General features: G+C 42.1%; 1 protein-coding gene across 19 annotated transcripts in view; it reads left to right on the forward strand.

Moving 5' to 3' along the window:
* TCF12 (transcription factor 12) overlaps window positions 1-4,522 on the forward strand; it is a 362,989-nt gene extending 358,467 nt beyond the window's left edge. For 10 of the 19 annotated variants that reach the window (XM_058541659.1, XM_058541657.1, XM_058541661.1 and 7 more), the window contains one exon: window positions 2,046-4,520. In XM_058541659.1, the coding sequence (XP_058397642.1) occupies window positions 2,046-2,188 (143 nt within the window). In that variant the 3' untranslated portion in view covers window positions 2,189-4,520. Of the gene's footprint in view, window positions 1-2,045 lie in introns of all 19 variants that reach the window. The other 9 variants (XM_058541663.1, XM_058541665.1, XM_058541664.1 and 6 more) reach the window with 3 other exon arrangements.
* Window positions 4,523-16,403: the final 11,881 nt, after the last annotated feature.

Genomic DNA, 16,403 nt, shown 5'->3' on the forward strand with positions numbered 1-16,403 from the left:
CCAAAAATTGTGCTATAAACAAGTTGAGAAGATGGTATTATAAGAGACCCAAGTCCTCAGCTACATATCAGAAGTTAATAGAATTCCCCTAACAGAAATATGGGAAAGATAATCACTTCTCATGCCCTGCAGGTAATGTCTGACTTCTGCTTACCTCTATATCAGGGCTTTCTCCTACTTAACGTGTTTGCCATGGGCTGCTCACACACACCAGGAGGTATGAAACAGCACACTACCCTTTGCCTTTTTTGGATCAAAGCTCACTTCACATTTCCTAGAGCTTACTGTAGTATTCTTTTGATTCTTCCAGGCTTGAGTGTTCTTTGTCTTACTGACTGTAGGAATCTGTAAGATCTTGCCTAACGTGAGGTCCTTTCCAGCTATTCTCATCATGCCTCCTAGATCCTCATGTGACACAGAGTCATGGTTAGCTAAGAGCAGTGTTCTATTATAAGAGAAATGTGAGCCTGTTTCAATTGGAAAACTTTGAAATCGCACTTTCTCCTCCTTAGATTTTACATATTAATTTATACCCTCTTCATTCTCTCTGGTCGTTATATGAGGCTATTGCCTACACAGTAAAGGGACATAACACCTAATGAAGGACAAACTCTTCTTATTAGTCAGAGATCCACAATTACTTGTTAAAAAAGCAGCTCCTAAAATTTTTACATAATGATGTACATGCTGATTTCTACTACTAGTTATACTAATAAATTAAGAGTGTACCTTTCTTCCTTCAGTGATCCTCATCGTAGTTATGTTGTTTTCATATCTTTTCCTAAATGCAGGGGCTTAGAAAACAAGAACTCTAAATGAAATTTTATCATCATGCATGAGTGATAGTCAATAGAGTCAGCTAAGTTTACCATAACAGTCTTTTGTCTACTTTTTTTAAACTCAGAAGTGAACTATAAATATAGGTTGAAATATGCACATTCAAATACATTTTCACTTTACTTAAAAGAGGAAATACATTTAAAAAAAAGAGCTCTGCTATGTTGCATTCAGCTGGGCCCTCATTTCAAGAAAATCTAACATAAAAAAATCACAACTTCTACAAAATACTGTTTTCATTACAGACTAATTTTAAGGGATCCCTTTATATTAAATTCATTAGGGCAGTTTTAATCAGTTTATAAAAATATGTGTAACAACTTTTATCTGTTTGTGATAATCAGAAACAAAAAACTACACCGGGAGCTGTCATGGGTTGGATATCTTGTGCTTAAAACTGAGTTAAAGAAAATATAAAGGACGGTAGTTCCTAAGTGGATCCAGTGGGTCTTGAGTCCAGTGAATTTTCTTTCCCTTTATTTCATATGGTAATACTCCATACTTTAACCTCTTCTGAAAGTGCCTGTGTCGAAAGTTCCATCCAGTCTTTGCTATCTTATATACAAAGCAGTAGAGGTTTTTATCACCCGTATAATCACAACTCCAGCAGTAGAAAGGACAACTCAGTCATCTTGTTCTACATATATATCAAAGTAGAAAAGCAGAATGTGCATCAGCTACCTCTGTCCCTTGAGGAGTTGGCACACTTCCTATAGAGGAATGGCTGAGGGTATTTCTTATTTTGTCATTTTCTGAACTGGTAAAATTCTAGATAAAGCACAGATGTCTCTCTCCAGGTACATAGAGAATGTCAGCATTCACATCAGTTCAACATAACATATCTTAGCAGGACACTGAGGAGACTTGGTAGACTAATAACAGCACTTGCCAAAGTGTTTGAGTGAAAGCAGTTAAAAAATGCTTTTAGATGTAAATAAGATCAAACCATAGAAGACTAAATCATAGAAAAAGAAGAAAACACAAAATGGTCAGTAAGAAGCATAAGTCTGAAGGCTCATTTAATGCTGAGGTTTTATGTGAGCATATCGTTGCCTCTCTGTGATGTTATTCAATATGGGAATGAAATTACACAGAGGTTGGTAATCCCCATAGAAAGAAAAAAATGTCAGCAATTTGTTCAGTTTAAGACCTAAGAGTCCCTGATTCAAAATTTATGACTATAATAAAAATTTTTCCCCCCATTTCAGAGAGGAACCTTAACCCCAAAGCAGCCTGCCTTAAGAGAAGAGAAGAAGAAAAAGTTTCTGCCGTATCGGCAGAGCCACCAACCACGCTGCCAGGAACCCATCCTGGGCTTAGTGAAACTACCAACCCTATGGGTCATATGTAAACATCAGCCAGGTAAGTATGGGTATGAAGAGAAAATACAAGGAAATCTACTTCATCTTAAACTGAGTTAGAACCTTTGAACAGAATTCTCTGGTGACATTGATCATGGTAAAGGTCACATGTAATTTGGAATCCAACAGTTTACCTTTCTGTTGTATAATTATACTTAGAGAACCAATCCCATTTTATACCAAATTACTGTCTCTTCAAAGTGTGATAGTCTCCTGTGATTTATAAAGCATTTTGGGTTCTCCTGTTCTGGATCATCATGTATACTGTCTCACATGAATAGCATTCTGATCCAAGAAGAAAACAGGGCAATGACTCATCCATCAAAAAATAGTTTTGCTACCACTCATACTCCTCATTCCTCTACTCAGAAATACTTGACTGTATCATCAACCAGTTTTCTGTTAACCATCTTTCTCTTCTTTGTCATGAAATCTTTATACACAAAAGAGTATTGCTTGCTTCTATTTGAATCAATAATGCAAGTTTGTAATCTGCATCTTCCTTCCCCTGTAAGCATATCAGTTACACCTTCTGGAATCTACTAATGAATGTAAAGGTGTTATATATGATAGAACCAGAACGCCCTTCTCTCTGGAATTTTACTTGTTAAAAGACTGTTCTTTTTATCTTCCTCTTCATAGACTAAACATAATCCACTTCCTTGTGATTTTTTTTTTTAAGCAAAGTGACAAAAGTAATATGAGGTTGTTGCCCAAGTAGTTAGATCGTCTGTTCCTTAACTATATACATTCACATTATCTATAATTTAAGTTGTAAAATTATTATTTAGGTGGCAGAAATTAACATAGACTGTACTTAAATATTTGGGGCAATAACAAAATATAGCTAGCAGCATGGATTAGGAATAGAACTGGTAATTTCATTTTTATAATCTGCCTTCAGCAGTGTGTAGTTCTTTTAGCAGTTTCATCAGCAGATTAAAAGCAGTAAGTAAAGGTGTGTGGATGGGAGGTGTGGAGCAGGAAAAAAATATCAAGTGCAATTTCATTTGGTCAGCTTTGTGGCTACCTCATTTTGAGTTGAAAGTCTGGAATTCGATAGAATATTTTGTAAACTGCAAACATTAGTCAATAACTCACCTTTTCCTGAAGCATTTGGTTCCTACTACCTCTACATATATCCCCCTTAGGATCAAACTAGACCAAAACTGAAGATTTCATTTGGGGACAAAAGGAGGAAGGGTTGATGTAATCATTTAAGTGTTAATTGTAGTTGTAACATTAGCACGCTGGAGAAAACTCAACCACCTCCCCCAGAGAAAATAACCAGCAATCTAACAGATTGTGCATGTCAAAGAGACTTTGGGCAGGAGCTAGTTAACTTAAACAGCCTCTGAAACCCAAGCCATTGTTTCATATTCTGTGGGAAATATAGAATATCATGAAAACATTTTTGTTCAAAAATAAACTTTGAAGTTTTAAAATAAAAACATGCCAGTGTTTTTCAATGCAAAAGTGACTTTCTAAATTGGCAGATCATTTCGAAGATGAGGGATGAGAGGTAACTTCTTATACTCAGGTCCCAGTAACTGCTGGGCTGTGGAAGGAGCACTTAACATTCGGCTATCACGTTTATCTCAGAGCATGTCTTATTTTTCTTGTCTCTCTAGTTTGTTGTACCCGGTTCCTCTTATTCTCTTCCCAGTCTCCCCCTAGCTTTTTCTCCTTCAGCTCTCTCTCTACTTCACATCTCTCTTCTCTCCTGTTTACTTCCTGTTGTTTTACTCCTTCTGTATCTCATACTGCTTTCATATCTCTACCCTTATCTCTGTAATGAGGAAATTCCCCCACTTAGGTTAAATTAAACCTTGAGCATTCTCACCTGTCAAAAAGAGATCACGACTCCTTTAAAAAACAAAAAGGCTTCAAGGTTATAAGCAGTGTTGTAAATGTACGTTGTTTCATAAAATTTCATAGGCTAATGTTTATTATCTTAAAATATGTCTTAAAGATTTCTAACTCCATAAAGGTAGTGATCTGGTTTCACCTGAAACCTTCAGTTCTTTGTAGAACTAGATAGTAGATGAAGACCAGCAAGAGAGTGGGCAGCAGAACTACTTGCTAGAATTAAAATAGCTGATAAATGAGCACAGGTGACCAACCGTAAAAGCACAAGAATTCACCACAATGTAATGTAAGGCCAAGTAGCTCTGAATATCTGTTATCCATCCCTAAAAGCATTACTCTATTACAAAACAATACTGTGGTTATAGTTTAATAAGGAAGTGAAAGCTATGATTCTTCCTAAAACTATTTCCATCAAAAATGGTTAAAAGGAAAATCTGAGTTATTACTATATATATTGAGAATATAAATATGTATAAAATTTGTACTAATAGAGTAAAATTTTCTTAATAAATTCATTGAAAAAACATTTATTGAGAACCCAGTTCCTATGGACCAGGAACTGGGACCAATGTGAAAATGAACACAAATGGTCCCTGCCTTCAGAAACTGTCAGTTTAGAGGAGATGGATGTTAACTATTAAGCAGCATGGTGGACTGGATGTAGCAGTAAATGTATGCTTTACATTGTCTCTCCACTGAGAAACGGAGAAATAGAACCTCGGAGCTCAGGTATTGCCAACTTGAATGTTGCCAAAATTAAGGTTTGCATAATTGCCACAGCTGTTATATAATCCTATATATCTTGTGATTCTATAATCACATGATCTCCTTTAAAAATCTTAGCACATACATCAGGTAAAACCATTTCAGTTACACCTTAAAAGAAAAAAGCTCATTTATAAGGCATTTAGCAGACTGCTAGTTTAGTGTAAGCCTAGGTATAAATGAGGAATGCCAACTTGTTTTGGTTGGGAGGGTGGGGGGAAGGTGTTTATTTTTAACAATGATGTCCTAATTGGTTCTGTTCTCTCCCTTCACTCTCCCTGCCACAGTTCCAGAGTTATCAGTAGGCTAGATAGAAGGTGACCTCTCCTCATAAGGACTTGGACAACTCAGATTATCTGAAGACACAAACCCGATAGGAGGGAGAAGAAAAAACAAAACACTTGAAGCACGAAACTCAAATGTAATCCTATGATCAAAGCAACTGGTCGACACTTCCATCAGAAGTGAAGCTAGGAAGCTCATCAGATAGAACATCAGCCCATGAGATGTTTGCAACATATCATTTTGTTGCAAGCAGTGTGTCGCTTCTGCACAATCAAAGACTGTCTCGATCTCTCCACTCACCGTGGAAGTTGCCTTGTGCCTAAACTGAATTGACAAATGCATTGTAACTACAAATTTTATTTATTGTTATGGAACTGTAAGGTCTACATATAAAGGGAAAAAGTTAATGTGGAAAGCTGATCTACTCTCAGCTGATGCCAGCATTCATTAAAGCTGTTCACGTGCAGAGAACAAAGCAGTGACAACCATTGGCCCTTAGCATTCCCGGCATACCTATTAGTGTCTTAAAAAGGAAGGGAAAAGTCTTTTGTTGCCCTCTCCTATCCTTTGCCATATGAATAGTGTTTTCCATGAAATAGGAAAATATTACTTGGTATAGCATTTCTCTCACTCTCATTGTTTCATTCATTTTTATTTTCTCTTTGTGGGTGTTGTATTTGGTCTCTGAATCTGAATAGTTTATGGTCACATCCAGAATCCTCCATGTAGCCCTATGTGCTTTGCATATTTACCTTACAAAGATAAGCAGAGACCATCTGAGACCATAGCCTAGCTAAGATTTTAAAAGGGGAAATTTTCTCCCCTAGATTTCCCCCCAAATGAACATTGCTTTATTTCTAATAATAACCAAGACTTTTCAAGCTTCTAGGTTTCATAGTAAAGCTTGTAATAGCAAGAAGTGTAAATTACAAGGGAAGAATCTACTTTTTAGAAATTGCTTTGTTTTTCAAACAGTAAGTACTACATATAGTACTTGTAAAGTGTTAGCTGTAAGTAAGCACAATATGGATTTAAAATACAAAGATTTTCAGGCTGTGATTATGGTGAACATTACAAAACCCAGTAGACACCAAGGCAGGTAGTGTGATAAATGAACACACCACTCTGAGGCTAATTACCTAATGGAATACAAGAGCAATGGTCACCTGTGTTTCCTTGTCCTAGCCTTTATTTCTCTGTCATTCGCATGGCTGGTCAGTGGGGAGGAATTCAATGGGTGATTTAATCAACTGCAAACCATCTGCCCCATCCCAAGAAGATGAGCCAGATTAGCATGAAACCAGTACTTGTCAGTCCATCTCAATACTGTGCATTAAGGTACCCCTCTGTCTCTAATCCTTAAGAGTTGTTTTTTAAGACATAATAATCACTTTGAACTTCCATGAAATCTGTCTTCCACCACAACAACCCTGGGAGAGAAAAACATGCTAAACAAGGTTGTCTTGGCTTAATAATTCCTTATAGCCAATATCAACAGTGGCAATCAGCACACAGAAGAAAGGACCCAAATCACTATGTAACTTAAAGATTTCTGTTAATTTGAAAGAACAAAAACAATTAAGACAGAACTTCAGATCCTCCAATCAGGATGATTCCTAACAAATCAGCCTTTTGTGAACTTAGTGGAGTTTTTGGTTACTTTAATTTGCATATATTCTCCAATTACATCAGACTCTATCTGTGGCCTTGTTCTTCATTTCAGTGTTAATCAGCTAAACAGAAGTTGTTGCTTATGATGTGTGAGTGAACATATGCCACTGCCTGGCCTTTTTTCTTCGGAGCTTGTTGTCTTTTTCGCTATATTAGACTTTGCAGTACGCCCAAAAGCTTTCCTTCATAAAATAGAAAGAAAAAAACATTTGGCTTATTTTTCACTGTAGCTAGTCTTTTATACAATAATCTTGTAAGAAAATTTCTTGAATTCTAAATATTACTCTTTCTAGATTTTTGAAATCGAAAAGTTTTCAGTAAAAAGTTTCTTACTTTATTTTATTATATTAGGTAGTAAAAATGTAGGGTTATTTACCATAACCTGTTCATTAATATCAGAAATTTACAATAGCATTTTAAGACCATAGTAGGATTCTAGCATACCGTGTAGTACCTATGGAGTATTGTAAGAGCTAATTGTCGAGATGAATTGCTTCTCATCTTGTTCTCCAGTTTCCATTGTTGGTTTATTGCAGATTTGTATCCTGTGTCAAATTCAAGGTATTATTGATAAACCTTTTCAACCAGCAGCAAGAAGTTCAAAATTTTTTCTGTCACTGTAACAGAAAACACAATATGTATATAACATTTATGTAGCAATAAATGTGCCATCTTTTTTTTAACATAGTAAACTAGTGAGTTTTTTACATCTCTCTCAAAGAATAATGCATTTTGTTTTCCTTCCTCCATCTCATTCCTCTGAGAAATGCCCACACTGCTTTTTTTCTCCCCCCAGTTTTATTGAGAGATAATTGACATAACATTGTGTAAGTTTAAGGTGTACAACGTAATGATTTGATATATGTATATATTGCAAAATACCACAATAAGGTTACTTAACATATCCATCACCTCACATAGTTGCCTTTTTGTGTGTGTGGTGAGAATTTTTAAGGCCTCTGCTGCTTTTCATTATCTGCATTACCTACGACGTTATCTGGGAAACCTGTCAGGACAGAATCGGGCTTGGAGAAGTAAGTTGATAATCTAGTCTACAACTTCTCTGGGTCGTGTATTTCTCCTCTTGCGCTCTCTGCTGATAGAGGCCTTTTAGCCTTTTCCTGAAGATTGACCAAACAGCAATTAGTTACAATCTACAAAACGAAGACGGAAAAAGACTCAAATGAGGCTTTACAAATTAACATTCTTCAAAGCACTTTCACGTGTTTTATGTCCCTCTTCTCACAAACAGCCTATGTCATAATTAGGGAATGGTATTATTTACTGTTTTCAGATAAAAGTTCTGCTTTCATCGCAGTTTTCACCCACCTCCACCCACCCACCCACGACCACCAAAAATATGCATAGTGATTATCCGTGAGGACTTCATGTCAAGTGAGAGCCTGAGAGAAATTGGATAGACGTTTTTGGACAAACGCTCTGTAGGGCCTGTGTGTGAGATACCTATGGTCGTTATCACACCATCTTGGTGAATGATGAAATCCACTGTTCACACTGGAGGTCCAGCAGATCATTTTACTTCTTATGGGTTTAGTGAAAACAAACATTTAAGTTTGATTTCTCGTTATGCAAATTGATAGAAACTAAGTAAAATACTTCATCTGAGAAGAAAATACAGAATGTTAGAGCTGAAACGGAATCTAGAGACCATCTCATCAACTGCCTCAGTAGTAAATTTATAAAAACTGAGGCCCAGAGAGGTTATATGTCTCCAAGAGCACATAACTAGTAATGTAAGCAAGACACTTAAAACTTTTCCTATGAAATCGCCCTGGCTTTCTTTTCTCTCCTCTACTACATTTTTTTTCCTTTCATTTTTCTCTCCTCTAGTTCATGTATTTTTTCTTCCATGGAAACTCAGATTTTAAATATACATTACGTTGTGTGTGCGTGCGTGTGTGTGTATGTGTTAAAGGTTAAAGAGTATTAGCTTTGGCATCAAACAGTCCTCAAGTCCAAACTCAACATCTAATTAGGTCCATTTCCTTATTTGAAAACAGAGATACATATTAGAATTGTGGAAGAATTGAAAGAAACAATGTATAGAAAGCTCTTACCATGGTTCCCGTCACATAATAAATATTCAATAAATGATAAATATTTTTTAAATAAATAGTAGCTTTCCTTATAACCGGCTCCCAGGATGATGCCTCTTCAGCCATCCTGTGAGAGGTAAATGGTGGTAAAATCAACCAATCTTCATAGGAGCCTACATTCTGTTGTGGCAATCCAATGAAACATTTATTTTCAGCGCCTTCCTATGGCTACGTTTTATGACTTTTTTTTTTTAAACCTTCACATTTCAAAAGAATGAGCCAGGGGCCGGCCCCGTGGCTTGGTGGTTAAGTGCGCGCGCTGCGATGCTGGTTGCCCGGGTTCGGATCCCGGGTGCGCATCGAGGCACCACTTCTCCGTCCATCCTGAGGCTGAGTCCCACATACAGCAACTAGAAGGATGTGCAGCTATGACATACAACTATCTACTGGGGCTTTGGGGGGAAAAATAAAATAAATAAAATCTTTAAAATGACTGAAGTGTTAGTTTTAAAAAAAAAAAAAAAAAAAAAGAATGAGCCAGTAGGCTTTACCCAGTCACACTGGGTTGGCAGCTGCGTCAGTTTGGGTCCTCAGGCAGCAGATGCCAAGATGGAGTTAGAAGTGCAGGGGATTTATGGGAGATAGTACCTGTAGGAAACAAAAGGAAAGGACTCAAGAGTCATTGGGGATGGCCTTCAGGCCATGCTGCAGGTCTGACATCTGTGAAAGAAGGGGAGAAGGGAGAAATAGGAAGAGCCTCAAACTGCCTTGTGGCTCTGAGACAGTCCTAAGCAGTCCAATGGTGTCCAAGAAGATTGCCCATTGAGGAGTCTTGTGTTGGGCAGAAATGGTAAGGTACTAATGTCCTTGTTGTCGTCATTCATTGGCTGGGAGTTCCCTGGGGAGACACGAGTCAGATGGAGCACTGCAGCCAAGGTGCTGCACCTGGGGGCTGAGAGCTGACTGCACTCCCCCGACAGGTTATCCCTTGAAGGGAGATCTCAGAGATGCATCTCCATGGCTTTCACAACCCCTCACTGCTACTTCCGACAAAACTGGCAAAACAAAACCAAAGGGTCTTCTGCGGCACTGGCACCATAGCTGACCTCAACAGGCTGATCAGTATTTCAAAAATGGCAAATCTTTGTCCCTTGGCATTCCACAGTCAAGTAAACCTACACATGTTATTGACAAGGATGATTCCCACTCCTCCATTTTCATGGGCTGTGATGTGGCTGGTATAATCTCGGTCTGAGTCCCTAAAGTTGCTGTGTTTAGTATTCTGTGTTCTTCACAGGACATTGTGATAGTCCCTGCCTTCCGGGTCACCAGTGGATGGTCCAGAGTCTTTGGCCACCTGGGTTTGGAAGACCACAGTGTCCTCATCGCTTTGGGGTGTTTCCCTATGAATGCCCCCACCCCAGGAGCTCTTACCTCTGCCCATACTCGGGCATGTTCATGGGAGTAGAAATATCTTTCCTGTCTTTTTCTTTCCTTCTTTAATCAAATTATTTCTGAAGACAACTTGAAAGGGTTTTTCTGTTCCCTTTGACCTAGACTGCCAATCTCTTCCCAAAACTTATATGGGGTACTGCTGCATGCTGCCAGGTTCTCCTTTCTCACTCTTGAGGGTTGATGCCTCACTAGACAGGGTCCTTGGCTAAAATCTCTCAGGCTCTCTGGGCCATTTTATCCTTAGCCACTGTCAGCATAACGCCCAAGGCCTCCAAGCCTTTCAAAGCCCATGAAAATGTCTGCAACCTGAAAAAATATTATGGTGCCAAAAGATAAAAAATTGCAAAAGTGAAATTAATTTCAAAAACAATTAGAAAAACTCATCTCACATTCTTATAGCAAAATAAAATAACTAATGTGGGATTGGAGTTTATTTTAATGTATTTGATATGATGAAGGCTAGGACTCCCAGAGGTCTTAAAACCATCCTGGGTTCCTTCAATTCCATAGTCTCTTTCAGTTATCACTTTTTTCCCTCTGGTTTCTTGATAGTCTCCTTGGGAAGAAATACAACCATGTCTTCCCCTCTGGAGGCAAGGATCGTCTCTATATCTCTGAACATCTAACCTGCCTAGGCATGAGGACCCACAGAGACAGCACGGATTTTTCAGAAGCTCTCAACAGACCACTTTTCCCCTGCTTCCAGGATGAGGTCTTTCCTTCCTCTGTCCTTTGCAGCCCTATGAGGTTTTTTGCTTTCTCCCATTTCCCTGGCCTTCTGTGGCCCCTTTTCCTGCAAGCCTGTGTCTTTCCTCCTGAACAATTGGTCCTTGTTGGGCCAAGGTGGCAGCCCAGTGTTGGGAGCAGGCTGTGGCAGGGCCTCTGGTCAGCAAGCAGGAGGGATCACCTTGTCCTGAAATATGAGCCAGCCATTGGCCAGGATGGTTTTTCTCTATGGTCTCAGTTCTTCCGGTCACCACGCTTGCAGCTCAGAGAAGTTGGATGAAGTTCCAAAGCAGCACAGTGATGAAGCTCCAAGCCCTGCCTGGTAGGGCCTTGGGCATTCGAAGGTCCCACCTTGTGGGGGCCACCTCACACTCAGGAAGTGCTGGCTGGGTGTCCTCTTCCCTGGCACCTCCATCCTGTCAGGCTGGGCCACCGCACCCACTCATTCCAGGCCTCCCCCAGGCCGTGCCGCTTCATCCTCATTAGCCAAGCCTGTGCTGAGAGGTGGAGGGTTGTTTTTCAGACTCAGCGGTGAGTTATTGATCAACACTGATAGTGCCAGGAGCTTGATCTCACTCCGAACTGGCAGAGATTAATTAGCTTGATTCCCAAGCATAATTCCTAATTAGGCACAGGAAGAAAGGAAACCAAACACAAAGGAACTATTCTTCCCCTAGAACCACCGACCTTCTGTCCAGGAGTGGAGGGGGAGGAGCAGGAAACCGAGGAAGAAACAGGTAAGCTCGGCCCAGCACCTGAGAGTTTCCCGCCTACTCCAAACCCGGGGCAGCCCTGGGCAGCTAGCCGATGAGCACCACAGTGCTCAGAAGGGGGTGCCTTCAAAGACCACGTGAAAGTGTGCATTTAATTTCTTTGCTTTTTTCCCTGCCTAATGATGCACAGGAAGGCACAATTAAGCAGGAGTGTTTGAAGTACCTGCTCTAGGCTTGCTCAGCCACTGGGGGCTGAGGGTGCTGGCAGAGGAGAATTCAGCTCCATTGGGCTGGGGGAGAAAGGTTGCATGGGGAGGGAGTAATTGCCCTGAGACCTGAGTAGAAATAGTGAAAGGAGGTATTTCCTGCAGCTGGGAAACAGGAGCCATCTTGTTCTATTACTGGCATTTTCTAGAACTTTCCATCCAGGACTGATGGCCCAAATGGCTCTTCACTGGTGTGGGGAGGGCAACAGGAGTTAGGAGAGACCTGCAACTTAGCAGCCAGGAGATTTGACTAACCAACTTAACCACTCTGAGCTTAACTTTCCTCTTCTGTAAAATGGGGATAATTAATAATCATACGAGCTCATGTGATGGTTATGAGACTTCACTGAGGAATTGGGAGGTGCGTGGCACATAGTAGGCACTTCCTAACCCCCCTAACAAAAGCAAGCAAATCAAAAAATGATGACTTGCAGACTTCCTCTTTATTCACTAGTTCATATTTAATAGGCCTGACAAAGTGTCAGGCACATGCTGACCCTGCCATCGCTGAGATCACAGTGGCATGGGAAGACAGACAAGAAAGAGGCAGTTGCAGGGGGCCGGCCCCGTGGCGTAGTGGTTAAGTTCACATGCTCCCCTTCAGTGGCCCAGGGTTCGTGGGTTCGGATCTGGGCACAGACCTATGCACCGCTCATCAGGCCATGCTATGGTGGCGTCCCATATACAAAAATAGAGGAAGATGGGCACAGATGTTAGCTCAGGGCCAATCTCCCTCAGCAAAAAGAAGAAGATTGGCAAGAGATGTTAGCTCAGGGCTGATCTTCCTCACCAAAAAAAAAAAAAGAGAGGGTTGCAGATGGTGTGACCAGGGGGAGACAATGGACTCGTGTACAGAACCATTGGCACCAAGGCACCATTGACCAGAGTTGACTGCCAGGGCGGGGATGCAAAGACGGCCACAGGGAAGGAATGACACACCCTGAGTCTGACCAGGACACAAGGAGAGAGTTCAATGGCCAGCTGATGATGAGCTCAGGAGAGTTAATAACATGAGAGTCCCTGTGGTCTGCGATAGGCAGGACAGGAATGGAGAGAATGCCCTGCCTCATCCCCACCAACCACCCCACATCCACACCAACCCATGGCCCCCATCAACCCCTTCAAGTCTTTCTACCCAAAGTGTGACCTTTGTTTGGATCCTGATCCAAACCAACCAGCTACAAAGGTACAGCTGTGAGACGCTTGGGGAAATCTGAACACTGACTGGACACTTGATGCTATTAAGAAAATAATTGTTTATACTTTTAGACGTGATGTTGTGGTTGTTTTTCTAAGAGTCCTCGTGTTTCAGAGATACGTACTGAAGTGTTTACACAGGCGGGTGATACGATGTGTGGAATCAGCTCCAGTACAATCCAGTGGCAGGAGTGGGGGTGGGGTGGGGTGAGGGGGGTTCAGACGAAACAGGATTGGCCACGAGCTGACAATTGTGAAAGCTGAGTGATAGGGACCTGGGGTTGTTTATGCTCTTTACTTTTGTAGATGTTTGAAATTTTTCATAATAAAAAGTTGAAAGAAAGAAAGGCAAGAATGTGGGAAGGAAGAGAGAGGTGAGGGGGGAGGGAAGGAAAGAAGAAACAAGATTCTGCTCAAGTGTCCCTTCTGACACCCTCCCTGATCCCCACACGGGCAAGGGGAGAGCAGGCTGCTTTCTGCTTAGCCAGAGCAGTGAGGCCCATGAGGAGACAGGAGGGACATCCAGGGAGCAGCTGCAGAGTCCCCCTGGGGGCCAGCCCACACCATGGAGAGAGGCAGCAGGACAGGTGACAATGGAGGAGCATAGCACAGGTGGTGCATGTGACATCCAATGGTACCAGGTCATGGGACCAGGAGGGAGGCATTAGAAGGGAGAATATTAAAAGCTTCCCCCACATGCCTCCCTCAGGGATAACAAGCCACCCCTGAGTCTGCGTGACAGGCGTTCCCACTTCCCTGAGGCTTCTCCAGAGGTTCCCAACAGGACTGAGAACCCTACCGCCCTGAGCCTCTCCCGGAGGAAGGGCTGTGTCCTAGAGCAGCTGGCATGGAGGAAAGAATGCGTGGGGGTGACGTGTCCAGATCTGCCCAGCCAGGGAGGCTGGTAATGGGGAAAGAAGAATCTGCCAACCAGTTTGGGGAAAAGTGGATCTTGCAACAACCTGGATGACGTTAAGTGCTTGCGGGCCTGGGAAGACCAAATGTTTAATATTTGGAAAAGAGGCTGTCTAAACAAAGTAATTAGGAGGCTCCTTTGTAGTGAATGAACAAGATGAATTGGGTTTACCTGACATCAAAGGACAGGAGGTACAGTGGGAGGAGGCCCGTGGGTGGCGTGGGCAGAAGGCTCCAGGGTCTCTGCTGTGGGGGAGGAGAGTTCCTCCACAGTGTGCATTTTGAGGATCGCTTTGAAGCCCCCCCCAATAAAACTTTCTCCCACTCATTTAACACATTTCCTAAAACCTAGCTCTCAGATTAAGGTTTAATCTCCCCAAAGCCACCTTTTCAAAAGCAAGATTTACCACGAAGCAGGAGAAACTCGGGAGCCAGCCCTCCACTGTTTGCCATTGGGAAGGGGCCGTTCCCGGACTGCTCCCTTCTTGAGGATAAACCCAGAAGAGGACATCGAGCCTGGCCAGGCAGTGCCATGGAGCAAGCTGGGGCTTTGGAGTTCAACAGAACTGGGTGAGAGTCCTGCTTCTGCCTCCACTGACCGGTAACCCCAGGCAAGTCACTTCGCCTCTCAGAGCATAAACTGCCTTGCTTGTAAAATGGAAACAATAATCCCCAAATCACAAGAGTGCAGTGTGAGTGGAGAGGGAAGTTGGAGAGAAGGAAGCAAGAGAATCCTCTGGATGGATTCTGATGGGCCCAGGAAGAACCAAACCAGTGATCCCAGGAGGCCTTACCCCAAGGCCCCAGCAGAGAGCTGATTACAGTGTCCACTGTGCACCCTACATCCTCCTGGGCCAGTGGGGTCCCAGGGCTGGGCACCTACTGTGCAGTCAGCCAGCCCAGGCTGGCCTGTGGGAACACAGGATGACTTTTTAGGTTCATTTACCCCCCAAATTCAGTGATTCTACATATCGAGCTCACATTTTTAAGTGTCTATGGATGAAATGGTATGATATCTGGGATTTATTTTAAAATAGTCTGGCAAAAAAAATGTACAGAGTAAATGAAACAAGAATGTCAGAATATTGATAATTCTTGGGGCCGGGCCCGTGGTGTAGCGGTTAAGTGCGTGCACTCTGCTGCTGGCGGCCTGGGTTCAGATCCCAGGCGTGCACTGATGCACCGCTTGTCAGGCCATGCTGTGGCAGCATCCCATATAAAGTGGAGGAAGATGGGCACAGATGTTAGCCCAGGGCCAGTCTTCCTCAGCAAAAAAAAAAAAAAAAGAGGAGGCTTGGCATGGATGTTAGCTCAGGGCTGATCTTCCTCACAAAAAAAAGGAAAAAAAGGGCCGGCCCCGTGGTTTAGCGGTTAAGTGCTCGCGCTCCGCTGCTGGCAGCCTGGGTTCGGATCCCAGGCACGCACCGACGCACCGCTTCTCCGGCCATGCTGAGACCGCGTCCCACATACAGCAACTAGAAGGATGTGCAGCTATGACATACAACTAGATAGTAGATACTGGGGCTTTGGGGGGAAAAATAAATAAATAAAATTATATATAAAAAAAAAAGAATATTGATAATTCTTGAAACTGGATGGAGATATATGAAAATTTATTATTTTATTCTCCCCAACTTTTGTGTATGTCTGACATTTTTCATAATAAAAAATGAAAGTCACACAAATAAATTTCAGTCTCTTATAGCTCCAATTCCCTGCCAGGTGGAGCTGAAGCTGAGCTGATGGGGCTCCCTGCCTCTCCCTCACTCCGTCCCTCAAATGGCTGGGGTCTCCTGAAGTGGCAGCTACCACGCTGAGTGTTTCAGGAGACACAAAGATAACCACAATGCAGACCAACAGGAGAGGCCAAGCAATGAAGGAGAAATTATAAGACAGCACAGCGAGTTCTCCCCAGGTGCAGACCCAGTCTCTGGGACCTGAGGAGGGAGCAGTTAACTCAGATGAGTGAGGGTGTCACACAGGACAGATAATGGTGACAATTAAGCAATAGTAGCAGCAGCAGCAAACACTGGCTGTGGGCCTGGGGGACCACGCGCCTCCCGTGGTGGTGGTTTATTTTTATTTTTTTATTTTTTTGTGAGGAAGATCAGCCCTGAGCTAACATCCATGCTAATCCTCCTCTTTTTTTTTTTTTTTTTTTGCTGAGGAAGACGGGCTCTGAGCTAACATCTATTGCCAATCCTCTTCCTTTTTTTTTCCCCAAAGCCCAAGTAGATAGTTGTATGTCATAGTTGCACATCCTTCTAGTTGCTGTATGTGGGACGT

The sequence above is a fragment of the Diceros bicornis genome, chromosome 5 (assembly GCF_020826845.1).
Source record: "Diceros bicornis minor isolate mBicDic1 chromosome 5, mDicBic1.mat.cur, whole genome shotgun sequence".
Classification (NCBI taxonomy): Eukaryota; Metazoa; Chordata; class Mammalia; order Perissodactyla; family Rhinocerotidae; genus Diceros; species Diceros bicornis.